General features: G+C 44.4%; 1 protein-coding gene across 1 annotated transcript in view; it reads right to left on the reverse strand.

Annotated features, from left to right (window-relative positions):
• Window positions 1–12783: 12783 nt before the first annotated feature.
• Window positions 12784–14422, reverse strand: part of LOC122801336 (sericin-2-like) — a 59478-nt gene continuing 57839 nt past the window's right edge. The window contains exon 3 of the mRNA XM_044070875.1: window positions 12784–12900. Coding sequence (XP_043926810.1) covers window positions 12784–12900 — 117 coding nt within the window. The remainder of the gene's footprint in view (window positions 12901–14422) is intronic.

Here is a 14422-nt window from a genome sequence, read left to right on the forward strand (position 1 = left end):
CAGCCCTTATGAAGGGATGTTGATAAGTATATGCAAAGTATCTCATGGAAACCCTGCAGGCACAGTATAATCCCTGTTGAGTTATGACACAAAGGTGAGTCCTGCAGTAAGTATAGAACATGACCTCCAACACACACAGTATAAATGTTAATATTGGTCATGTTCACACATATCCACAAATGTAGTGGACTTCAGATTGCAATATACTGAAAGGCCACACTGGGCATGCTCACACACTTGAATAAATGAGACATATGTCAGGCAACAAAACATGGAAAGCCAGAACTGGGCATGCTCACACACTTAAGCCATGTTTGAGTACAGCAGTGGGCCACACATATCTGGCAGTTGCATGTGTTAACCCAGGAACCTCTCACTATTCAGCAATCCACCCTGTGCACACAGTTACATGACAACAGGCACATATATAATATAGTGGAACCCTGTCATGATCAAACATGTTCTGCAGATACCTAAGTTGTTCATAGAAACTGGGAAAGCAAAGATGATAAAGACCTGCAAACAGTATCAGCAAAAAATATTGTGCATCCTGAACATAAGCATAGCTTCAGAGGTCGATACTATACTATCTGCCCTAGGGCATGTACCAGCCTAGCCAGAGTGTGTTTGGCTTTTGCAACCCTGTCAGATTACTACACTGTGCCAGTGAATAGTAGGTCACACAAGATAGCCCATGTACATTTAGGCTAGTATGCCTCTGTCTAGCAGGGACACAGAAGATATCCCAGGGGTAAACATACGATCACCCATACAGCCGTCAAGATGTCCCGTGTAGGTGGTCAGTGGGTGGCTCTGCCTATGTGTAACTGTGATCAAAATCCAGAGTGAGTGGAGGCCCTGGGATAAGAATCTGTCCCTCCAGCATGTCCTATTAACATCTGTGCTGAGGTATATGTCCCTGGAGTGTGTAGCTACAAGGGAGTCGGATATCCTGTGGTGGAGCATGTCCAGTAATTCTGGGTTGGGTATAACTGTAAACAACAGGCACACATCATACCCGAGTAGGTGGTAAGCAACTGAGTAGAGCTGGAGTTACTGCATCTGAACTGTGCAGGTCATCTGTGTGAGTCCCCACATCTGCTTGGTGAGGAACTTCTGTGGCCAGTACAGTTGCTGCAGGTGTTGGGTAAGGTACACCCCAAAGGTGGCATTGTAACCAAGCATGGTTGTGATGAGTATAGGGGCACAATGACCTCACTCGATCTAGATGTGAAACCATATGGGATAAGGTGGCTTATATAGAAGGTCTGTCCAACTACTTTGGCAACGTGAATGTCAAAGGTGACAGTACAAACAAGTCATGTCCCCAGTCACCTAACAACTCCTACCGTATGTAATGGAGTACTACCTATGTGGTAATGTGTGAGCATGTTGTTATTCCCAAAGGGGATGACTATGCAACTAATGGCATTTAGCTGTAGGCCATGGCTTAGGCACCAATCATCCATCTCTATGAGACCCTGTTGGAGTATGCATGTGGCAGCTGGAGAGTTGATCATGGCACCCAGTTTGCAGTCAAGTGCGAACAAGGTGCACCCAGTTTGCAGTCAAGTGCGAACAAGGTCAGCCATATTCCCCCTGTGGTAGCCTGTACATCAGACAAATATATATACTGAACAAGAGAGGCCCCAGGACTGAGCCGTGTGGGATGCCATGTGTAACTGGTGGACAGTCAGACATGGCACCTGCAATTCTGACCATGTGTGTGCTATCCCTGATCCAGGTAACAATCTATCATGTGAGATATGTGTCCATATCAATGCTGGTGCACCTACGCATAATGGCCCAGTGGGTAATTGTGTGGAAGGATTATGCAAGGTTCAGGTAGGCTGTGTGTACAACTGTCCCTATGTTGATGGACCTGTTAACTGTCTAAAGAATGCAAACATGTTCAAGAGGCAAGATCTGCCCACAACAATGCTGACATGTGCAGGACACAGTGTCTGTAGGTTCCTGATGTCTATGTGTAAGAGTCCCATGACAATATGTTCCATAGCTTTGCAGAACAGGCTAGTTAGGTGTATATGGCAATATTGTGTGTGGTCCGTTGTGGCACCAACCCTGTGGAGTGGGACCACTGTCGCTGTACGCCATTCCGTGGGTACATATCCTGTAGTAACTCTGATATTGCACAGTGATGTAATGTGAGGGTTACGTCTGTCATGAAGCTTGTGTAAGATGCAGGCTGGGACAACATCTGGTCCCATTGATGCTGTAATGTATGATCTGGGGAGGGCAGCACTCACCTGTTACTGTGTGATGCCAGGGAGTTTACACTCTTTTGGGATGGATAGTTGCTCCCTAGGGGGTTGGGGGGAGACATCTGCACTGAACCTGTTTGCCAGGATGTTGGTTATGCCAGTGGGTTCAGGGTAAGTTTAGTCAGTATGCAGTAACTCACAGCATATCAGTGAGTGTCCACCCAGGTTCCTGACATAACTGAAGAAGGCCTAGTGATAGTCCTATGTGTCTGGTGCAATTTTCCATGAGAAGCATAAGTACATGAGTGATCATAGCTGTCTGCTAGTACAGATCACAGATGCTTTCCCCGTCTGTGATTGTGCTCTATCATGTAGTAGCTTCCTCCTGATGTTGTACAGCTTATTTATGGCTGGGGTCTACCAGACAGATACCCTGCCATTGGGGGAGTGAGTCATGTTGTTATTTGGGATAGCACAATCCATGCAGTCCACTAGGTGTCCATAGAATGTGTATGTAAAGGATTCAGCAGTTGGAGCCATATTTGCCACTGTCTCAAGGTCTCTGAAGGGTGCCACCTTGCTTTTGTGAAGTGAGACGTTGGCTCATGAGAAGTTCACCAGGATTACCCAGGATGGGTGTGTGGAGTGTATATGTTTGTCCAGTGAGATATATGTATGTTCTGACCTTACCAATGAGGGGTATATCACTGGTGTGGAACATAGAGTCCCCATGTTGGTGATGATCAGGTCCAATATGTATTACCCCTTGTGGCTGTGGTGACTGGTTGTGCCATAGCATATGAATTTACAAATTGTAGTGACTGTAGGGCGAAGGTGTTGGGGCTTGAGTAGTATCCCCAGTCAATATTTGTGTATCTGAAGTCACCCAATATAATGGTGTTTGTGGAGATCTTCATATTCTCCACTGTTCCCAGGGAAGTTGAGTGTGTTTTCTGAGTATGGGAGGGTGGTCTGTAGCAGGCAACAAACTGAAAGGCAGTTTTGCACAATGGTAGTTGTATATGAATGGTCTGTGATACTTAGTGCAGTGCTACTAACCCGGAGGTGTGTGTATCTGTGATGTATATGGATACTCCCCCTAGTTTTGTTGTCAGTTCCAAGTCCTGTGGTCAGAAAGCATGGTATAAAACATAACATGGTAGTGCTGGTGTGCATATGTGAGCCTGAACTAGGCATCTGTTAGTGCACAGATATCGTTATCCTCCATAATGAGGAGAGTCCTGAGTGGCCACAATATGAGGGTAACACATCTGGTGTTGAGCAGCATTACCCTTAGTGTCATTTAACCTGTAATGTCTATGGAGGTGGGTTTGTCTTTTGAGCCCTGATCAACAAATGCACTATGGTGGTAGCAAGAGCCGTAGACAGCATTTGAAGGTCCAAGGGTGACAGGTGCAAGCTGTCCATAGTGAGGCTACATGGCATGTCGAGCATGTCACCACAGGCTGACAGACACTGTATCCCCTATGAATGACACCAATCAGTTAGCCAACTGTTAAACGTGATATGTTTGTCTGTATACTGTGACATCATACTTGGTGGGTTTATGATGTTAGACAAGGATAGGATCATACTGGCCTGGGCTACATGATCACAGTGTTCCTCCATGTACCATGTCATGTGGTCCAGGGGGTAATGTCTGAGGTTTTACGCACCAGCATGGACAATGATGGTGCCAGTCCTGTACTTGCTTTGGAGTGACCTGACTGCATGTGTTATGTGGCAGAACCTGGCACCCGACAGACAGCACAAAGGGACTATTCCCTTGTATGGGTTGGTGAGTGGTACGTCAGTGTGTCTGGCAATAAGTGTCACCTATCACAAGTGTATTAAGTGTGTTGTGTAGCCCGTAGGGCAGTGAATGTGTGGCACACTGACATTGTGAACTATGTGAGATGTGGGTATTGTAGTGGGGTAGCAGTTGTGTGTGTGCCTGCTGTGGAGGTCTCTGCTGCTTAGGCAGAGTTCATTTACAGCATCCGAGTACGTGTATGTGTGATAATGTGGTTTGAGTGCTGTCGACAGAGGATATGTGAGACTGATATGTGGTGTGTGTGGTTACCTTCACCACCTGATAGACTGTGCCAGTCATGGGTCGAGAGAGTTCAGCACCCTGTATGTCTCCTTAGGTGCATCTCACACATATATCTGAGTTTGTCGGGAGGAGGAGAGTATTGTCTATGTACATGAGGCAGATGTGAGATTGTGTCTACATTACAATATTCAAGACAAACAGCGTTCTCAGTAGAAAAACCACTTTAATGTGAAGAGCAAAGCTTTCGGATAAAATCCTTTATCAACACTGAAAATACAAATGCAAATGCAGAGTATATATAGGTCTAAAAAAGTCATATGACTGGCAGCCAAGAAGTCACATGACTCAACCATTAAAGCAAAACATGTAAAAATAAATAAATATGCAAAGCTAAAAAATGCAACAGCATAATGCATATATGAAACCAGAAAACATTTAAAAAAAGCAAGAGTGTATATTTTTAAAAAAAAGCATACTTTTATACCTAAAAATCAAATGTACAATCATATACATAAAGAGAAAATCTCATAATCTAGATCTACTCATTCTAACCAAAATAGGTTTAAGGCTGACAGTACTATTCAGACCAGGGGGTGAGTCACCCATCAATCTAATTATCCAGTTATATTCTTTAATTTCTAATTTGTTATTGATATCACCACCTCTGGGTGAGGGTGAAACATGGTCTATAGCTTTAAATTTAAATACATGCTGTTCACCAAAACACGTGGTTTACCTCGCTACCTGTGTATTATGCAACTCTTTCTATGTGGGTAAAACCACGCGTAAACTTAAAGATAGGATCACAGAACACAAGTCTGAAATCCGAAGATGTGTTGACACTAATGCTTTATATAAACACAGGCTATGTTTTGGTGAACAGCATGTATTTAAATTTAAAGCTATAGACCATGTTTCACCCTCACCCAGAGGTGGTGATATCAATAACAAATTAGAAATTAAAGAATATAACTGGATAATTAGATTGATGGGTGACTCACCCCCTGGTCTGAATAGTACTGTCAGCCTTAAACCTATTTTGGTTAGAATGAGTAGATCTAGATTAGATTTTCTTTATGTATATGATTGTACATTTTAGGTATAAAATACACTTTTAAATGTTTTCTTTTCATATATGCATTATGCTGTTAGATATATATACTCTGCATTTGCATTTGTATTTTCAGTATTGATAAAGGATTTTATCCGAAAGCTTTGCTCTTCACATTAAAGTGTTTTTTCTACTGAGAACGTTGTTTGTCTTGCTGGACCTCTTGGCATTTTTGTTTGTACATTACAATATTCACCAGCTGGACTGGAGAGTACACACAAAGCCGACCCCTGGACATGCCGGGATATCATGATGACATACTCTGTAGCCACATCACAAAGGATCAGTACAGTGTTAAGTGTGTAAAAGAGTATAACAGGGATTAGTGCACATGTTCATTGGTATTCTGTAAAGAGTAGCTGAGAAGGAGTCCAGACTGAATCATGACACCTCCGACAGATATGTCATATATAGCAATGTACACACATATATGTCATGAGTCAGGGCCAACTGTACCTGACTGACAATGCCGACATCCTGACAGACAGGCCCATATATACATACCCACCTCCCACTGACGATAGTCCATATCATCATACCAGGAGATATCACATGTAGAATGGATGAACAGCTACCCCCCAATGCCAAAAGCATGGCATCAAGTGGACTACATGGATTCCCAATATGTGCCATGCATAAACTACAAAAGAAACAGATCCTACACCTGAACAGTCAGCTGAGCCTCCCCCCTACACAGGATATGGAACCGTTGAATGTGTTACAGCAACATATGGCACTCCACACAAGTGTTGGTGCACAACACACCATGGGAAGTATAGTCCAGTACGCCTATGAAGTCTGATCTGCAAGTCCATGGAGCCCATCATGGTTAAAATCATAAACTGAGCTATTAGAAGCTGACATACACACAACCTTACTAACTGTGGTATGTTCATGTGCGGATCATGGTTCCCAAACATGCTAGACTGTTTGCAAGGCAGACACCCAGGACATACATCACTGAACACAGCTACACATGTCTCACATACACTTTGAATAGCCCTTTATCAACATCCCAGACACATGTAGTACCCACAAAACCAACAAGCTGTGCATAAATATGTGTTGACATATGAAGGAATGTCAATGTGTCCACAGATAGATCACACAAGGTAAGGATTATGAGTCCCTGTTCAAGCTGTTAACACCTGATGACCCGCATGGATCATTCCTGGAATGGCATAAAACAAAGTGTACACACATTACCATGTCCAGTCTGATGATGTTACCATCCTAGAAATACAGCAGGAGAAGGGAAACCTCCTAGTAAAGCAAATAGCGCCATGCTAATGTATATATATATATATATATATATATATATATATATATATATATATATATATATATATATATATATATATATATATCTTTAGTATCATAACATAGTTAGGTAGGGGTTTGAATCTTGCAAATGCTGATTGTGTGTTTGTGTGGTGGGTGTGTGTATGTATGCAATTGCCTTGGAAAGGGGTGCCATTTTTGGAGACTGGGAAAACACATTAGAAGATGTACATTCCTCTTTGGAAAGACATGATGTCACCATCCTAGAAATACAGCAGGAGAAAAGAAGCCACCCAGTAAAGCAAATAGTACATTGCACTAATGTGTCTCTTTCTAGTGTCATCACATAGTCAGGTAGGGGTTTGAATCCTGCAAACGCTGACTGTGTGTGGAGGATATATACAATTGTCTTTGACAGAAGTGCCCTTTTTGGAGACTGGGAAAACACACTAGATGATGTACATTCCTCTTTGGAAAGACTGATGATGTCACCATCCTAGAAATACAGCAGGAGAAGGGAACCCACCCAGTAAAGCAAGTAGTGTGCCGTGTTAATGTGTCACTCTCTCTCTCTCTCTAGTATCATAACATAATTAGGTAGGGGTTTGAATCTTGCAAATGCTGACTGTGTGGAGGGTGTGTGCATGTGTACAATCACCTTTGACAGGAGTGCCCTTTTTGGAGACTGGGAAAACACACTAGACAATGTACATTCCTGTATGGAAAGACTGATGATGTCACCATCCTAGAAATACAGCAGGAGAAGTAAAGCCACCCAGTAAAGCAAGTAGTGTGCTGTGCTAATGCATCTATCTCTAATATCATAACATAGTTAGGTAGGGGTTGGAATCTTGCTAACACTGACTGGGTGGGGGGGGTGTATGTGTGCAATTGTGTTTAACAGAAGCGCCCTTTTTGGAGACTCAGAAAAGTGGGTGGGTGGGGGTTGTGTATGTATGCAATTGTCTTTGGAAGAAGTGCCCTTTTTGGAGACTGGGAAAACACACTAGACGATGCACATACCTCTTTGAAAAGACTGGTGATGTCACCATCCTAGAAACAGAGCAGGAGAAAAGAAATCACCCAGTAAAACAAATAACTCTCTGTGCTAATGTGTCTCTCTCTCTAGTATCATAACATAGTTAGGTAGGGGTTTGAATCTTGCAAACGCTGACTGTGTGTGTGTGTCACTGTTGGTCAATGCAGTGAGAGTTTTGCTTTTACTATGGTATGGCATATTATGATTACAACAGTAAGTGCATTGCACACATCAGGTGTATGCATGGCAAAATATATGTGTACATGTTCCCTCAATCAGTACATAGGTGTGAAGCTTGCATACTACATGAATACATTTGTTGTCATTGACAGGTTGTGCCGCTGCTTCTCAGATCGTAGGTCACATATGTATGTATGTGACAGGGCCATCCACTGTTGTGATCCGTGGCCAAGGTCATTTGTGCCACACACACCCATGACAGTTACTTAAGAGTAGTGTGAGTGAGGGGGTATATGCTTGGGGTATATGTCAGACATGTTCATACACAAAAACAACTGCCAATAATGGACAGTCATTATAGGTGTACAACTGTCTTGTGGATATATTCCTCCAGGCCTCTAATGTCTCATGTGATACACCTTAGGACTCCACAATACCTATGGATATGTGGATACCAAGGGACACATGACATAACATGAGGCTGTATGTACACATTGGTACCCAACATACATGTAGAACCTACCACCTATGTGGTACTGACAGGATAGTAAGTATAGTACATGTGGATGACGATGCCATAGTTGGCTTACTGCTATACAGCATGTATCAGATGACAGGTATCTGTCTGTATGATACCCTTGTGTAGGATATGCGTCCCATCCAGGGAATGGATTGTAGGCCAATGCATGCACTTACAGAGTTGGATGGACACATCCCTAGTGTGTTTGCATGTACCTAAGGAGGTTATATGCCAAACAGGTGTGGTCACAGGAATGGGTGGCGGTCATTACCACTGGTTAGTGTTATAGTGTAGCACAGGAAGGATTCAACTGTTACTGAGTTTCCTATGACTCTGTGTCATTTGTTAGGACATAATCCAATGCTTGCTTATAGTCATGCTGTTGAGGTTGCGTATACTACCAGACTGCAAATCATTGACAGATACTAACAGTATTACCCACAGCATAGTGTCAACCCATATCATACACACATGTCTACCCATGTTCGTACATAACTGTAGTAGAATGCATACTGGCTATTGGAAGATACTATGAGATGTTAACAATGTGTACAACAGGGTATGCCGCACATCCCATGTTCCCACTATGCACGTACATGCAGACAGTGTGCACCCACCATGTTCACAGATGTACACTTGCTAATCTGTACTGTACACATCACATACATACTGTCCACTCACTAACAAATGCTGGCAACACATTACACTTCAGCCAAGTGGCACATGTGTGGACAATACATACTCAGACCTAACAGTGGTGTAAACAATGCTACATTGAGAATCAGAGCTGTGATGCATAATGACTGCTGAGATATACCTACAAGGATGTCATTACACTTTCCTGTTGACAACTTGCTAATATTGCTACATTGCTATAGTGTCACCCTATGCATCAGTGCCATGTTAGCCCATTCCTCCATCTATGTTACAGATGACAGGAGGCGACACAGGTATCATCATATGCACAGGGCATTTTGTTGTTTGCCAGAGCCTGACATTGACCCATCCAATCAACATGTCTGTGTGTGTGTGTGTGTGTGTGTGTGTGTGTGTGTGTGTGTGTGTGTGTGTGTGTGTGTGAGGGACAACAGTACAGCATGGGCCAATGTTGATGTAATGTGTGTTTGTGTGTGTATGTGTGAGCCATAGTTGGTTGGTTAATGTGTGTGTGTGTCTGCATGCACACAGCTCCACCATGTGGCTGACATATACAGTAGTTTGTGCGACAGCCACAGACTGTACCTGCTAGGCTGTACAGGTCACTGTCTCTGGCCACGGACACAGTACCTGTGCCTGGCAGGGGTGCTACGGGCAGTATCGAGTACCAACCCTGACTAGGTACTGTCCTCAGAGGCAGAGGTAGGATGACTGGACCCATGTCCCTGCTGAGACTGGCCAGAACCACATGCACATGGTCTACTGGGACGGTCAATGGACAGGCCAGCCCCAACATTGCTGGGGATGGTACTGCCACTATGGGAGCAGCTGTGAACTGGGGGCCGTCCATGACCACTGCCAGCTGTTGCTGTTGCTGGCATGCATCCGCTTCAATGTCGCAACCGTCCCACACGGTCCTGGCTCATGGAAGACATATTGTGGAGGGCATCTAATGTCTCCCACCAAGGTCTATCAATGACCTCGGTGTAATTATGGATGGTACTGGCAAGGTCACGGATGCTGTCATTGATAGTGGTGTAATGTGCCCTCTGCGCCCTAAGTCCCTGCCTGGTGTACCGTTCCATATGTGCCTGAGCCTGCATTACAGCCCGGAACATACTGGACATCATAAGACCTGTGAGGGTATGCCTTCCAGGGGCAATATGACCAGCGGTGCTCCCCGGAGAACCCCTGGACTTCTGCCTATGTGGTACCGTTCCAGGAATAAAGCTATGGCTGCTGTGAGAGGATGCAAGTGCCATAGATACCACACTCTCCTGGTCAATGCCAACTGTATGCTGTCCCTCGCCTATGGCCATTGGTGGTGAGGGATGTATTGACAGTATGAGTGTGCGCATAGATGGGATTGAATGCTGTGTACTGTCAACTGGCGGACCAACAACAGACCCTGTCAAGCCTTCCTGTGCCAAAATACATGTCTCATCAGCAGCACTATCCATGGCAGTGGCTTCAGGTTCCCTGCTGCATTCGGCCACCTGTAACTCAGCACCTGTGAGAGGAAGACAGGAAACACACTTTACGGTCTGCACATGCACATATGAACACATGCACACATGCACACATGCACACATGCACACATGAACACATGAACACATGCACACATGAACACATGCACACATGCACACATGCACACATGCACACATGAACACATGAACACATGCACAAATGCACACATGCACACATGAACACATGAACACATGCACACATGAACACTAATACACTCCTCACTACAGCACATACATGCACACACCAGCAATCCAACACATACTCTATAGTGGGTGAAGGTGGGTGTCAGTATCACAACGTAAACAGTCACCACACACGTGTCAGCATGCAGAATATGTGTTGAACAAGACCATACAGTGCAAGTGTACATGCCCCAATTTAATGGCAGTATATATGGCTTTGATGCAACTGTGTAGTTGTTCAGTGATTGGTTACACCCTGGAACACAATGTGTACATGGACACAACATTGCTGTGCAGGTATTATCAGCTCTGCAATGCCCTGTGCACCATCACTCACAAGTATACATGCCATGGCTGCATGTGTTATCTGTGTGACACATAGATATCCATGTCTGAGTACAGTGTCTGTGTCCATAGCAAATAATAGTGGGCATGGGTGTAGCACATGTATGCTATGCACACACACGGGATGAGTGGTGCATGTTGACGTGAAGGTATCCCAATGCTCGACATGGCCAGTGTACAGTGGTTATGGTGAGTGTGGGACATATTGCAGATATGTCGGTGCCAGACATGGCATGACATGCTACACGACTGCAACATTAAACACCACACATACCCAATGTGTGTCAAGTGACCTATACACCCAATAGCATTCCAGGACATATATGTGACACTTTGTTTGGATGGTGACTGCTGTGCATATTGTGTATACTGGCAAATGTAAGCACACACACAACATGCTATGCATATTGTGAATAGGTACATATGTTTGCACACACACAACAATGAGGTGCAAAGCAATGACTGCTATGACTAGTACTGTGGTGGTCACTGTAACTGGATAGGGTGTAGTACCCTGTGCCATCATCACCATGCATCCTGTGGTCACTCACAGCTATTAATGTGTGCGAGACCACTGTCTAGTATGCTGTACCTGAACTGCAGTGCCGTGGCTACGTTCACAATTACACAGGCACCTTGTACATGGGTGTGTGAGGTGCCCAATAGGGAGCATTGCCTAACATGACTGTGTTATGTGTTGCAGAGTGTTGCACAGACCCATGATAGGCCTCTACCCCTGAGGTACATCATGTGTGTGTGCATGACATGTGAGATACTGACGTGTGACCTTACAGCGGGTGTGTGGTAATGCCAAATGTAGCATGTTTCCATATACTGCGTATGATAAACCTGTTCTGTTGTGTAAAGTTGTAGCAACTATGCATATCCAAGGTGCAGTACAATGTTGTCACAATTGTGTCTGCTGCACTGTGCATTGTATGTGATTGAGGCAGCTACTGACTTTACTGAGATGATTAATGTCTCACAGCAAACATGGACAGCATGCATTATGCGTAGGTGTGTTACGTGTACATGGCCTACACCTCACCTATGACATGCACATTTCAGTACCAATATGAAAGTGTTAACACACTCATCAGCATGTTTTGTCTGCCCTGCTGTCACACCAAAGGGACCTACAAGAATATGACACAGTTTGTCAGTGGCCACAACTGTGGCATTGCTAATGTGAGTGTGCTAATCTACAATGGAACTACAGTCAATAGTCACAGGTGTGGAGATACTATTCCAAATATCAGTATTGCACACGACAGGCAGCACAACTGTTAACACACAGTACACATCTCACATAAGCATATTCTAATAATACTGGTAATGGTAGTCTACAGCTAGGGCATATTACCTGCATGCTCCATGTTGTCCTGCTGGGTGGCGCCAGACTCCATGATGACACATGTGTGATGCTGTTGCTGCTTTTCACCAGGAGCCCCCATGCTTAGGAGCAGCTCCTCCACTCTGGTGAGGGGGGGGATGTATGGGTGACCCACTACCTGTGGCAAGCTTTTGCCTATGGATATCAGACACACGCAGCCGGACATGTCTAATTAAATCACTGCAGTGATGGCGTACCTGCTCATATGTCCTTTTATGCATGCCTATGTCATTTACCCGGCGAACAAGATCCTGCCACAGTGCAGTAGGCTCATGCTGGTGCTGGTTGGCCCTGGAAAAGAGCAGGTTGTACAGCTGCACCAGGCTGGCCTATATTTCCTGCTCCTCTGCAGCTATATAGGCCGGATTGTGTTGATGACCCATAACCCTGGAAGACAATTAAACGATATGTGTGAGCAAGTCATGTGGCACAATTAACATTATGAAGTACAGATATCACTTAACTGCCATATATAGCATCTGTCTATCAGAGGATACACACGTTCCATACCACATATCTGTGCTCAGCCCACAACTGTCTGACAGTGCCTGCCACACTCCATACAACAAACCAGTATACACCAGTACTCGGCACGCTGTTTGGGATACAATGCACAACCTCGCACAGGGGGTATATATCAAGCTAATGCATGAAGAAATATGTCACCCAATGCAGTGAATGTAATGTACATTTACAGTATTAACAGTAATCCACCCTAGTCTTTGATGCCATACCCCTACCGAACATATGTGCATGGTTGTTAATATAGCTGGCATACTGCTGTAACAGAGTATACATGTTGCTAGGTACACATACATACCCTGTAACACGCATGTGATTGCAGGCATGGTACAGGCATCATTACACACACATTAGACATACATACAACACACAAATGTATGTCAACACAGATGAGCATTACCTGTGTACCTTATAGTACTGTGTGCCCCTACTTACAGATACCTATGCCTGAGGCATGGAATCTGTGCAGACTATAGGAAACACACAAGACAGTGTTACCAGGGAATGTGAACATACACCATACTGTGGTGTTTAGAACTACAGCTTCAGGTAGTACAACAGTTCATATGTGAGCTGGATTCACCAGCAGTACCACTTACTGAGCATACATGTATTGCTTCAGCCTACAATGGGACACCACAGTCGTACACAAGGAACTACATCACAACATATGCCATCCTACTATGTCTGCATCCCAATAACTGACACATCTTTCTCTGGCCTCACACCTAGGACACAAACTACCATGACAGACACAACCTCACACTAAGCTATCACACCTTAACAGACCTTGCACACAGTCAGTGTCACACACATTCCACCTCACATAGCAGGTATTGTACTGAGTACATGTGTGTGTGCATTGTTTCATAGTTACGTAATATGTTATTGGCCTGGGCCTAGAGCAGCCTAGCCATATGCTACCCTGCCCTTTGACACACATGTAATGTGATTTCACTTGCTCCCATCAAACGGATACACAGAGGTGACTCCCAGAGCATATTATCTATCTCCATAACATTAATCAGAGGTATGTATGACATCTACTCATGAGGAGCCTTGTTTGTTAATGCTGGATGGTTTAGTCCAGAATATGGCATATTTGTGTATAGGAACCTGTACCTCCAGCATGTGCTGTTTAGTGTGGTGACAAGGATTAGGGCACTAGGTCATATAGCCCGGAGGGATTGTGAGGTGTTGTCATAGTGGTTGGCTGACTGCTATGGGTGTGACATACCTCTGTATGTCTGGCAGTGGTAATCTCTGGGTAGGCAATATGCAATCCACTCCAGCTGTGGTTTTGTGAGTCAGTCTGCATAGGGCATGTGTTTGAGGGCAATATCACTCTTTGTTAGGTATGTCTGTGGCCTTTCCACTTGTTGTGGGT

Source organism: Protopterus annectens, chromosome 4.part1 (assembly GCF_019279795.1).
Source record: "Protopterus annectens isolate FY-2018-M chromosome 4.part1, PAN1.0, whole genome shotgun sequence".
Lineage (NCBI taxonomy): Eukaryota > Metazoa > Chordata > Ceratodontiformes > Protopteridae > Protopterus > Protopterus annectens.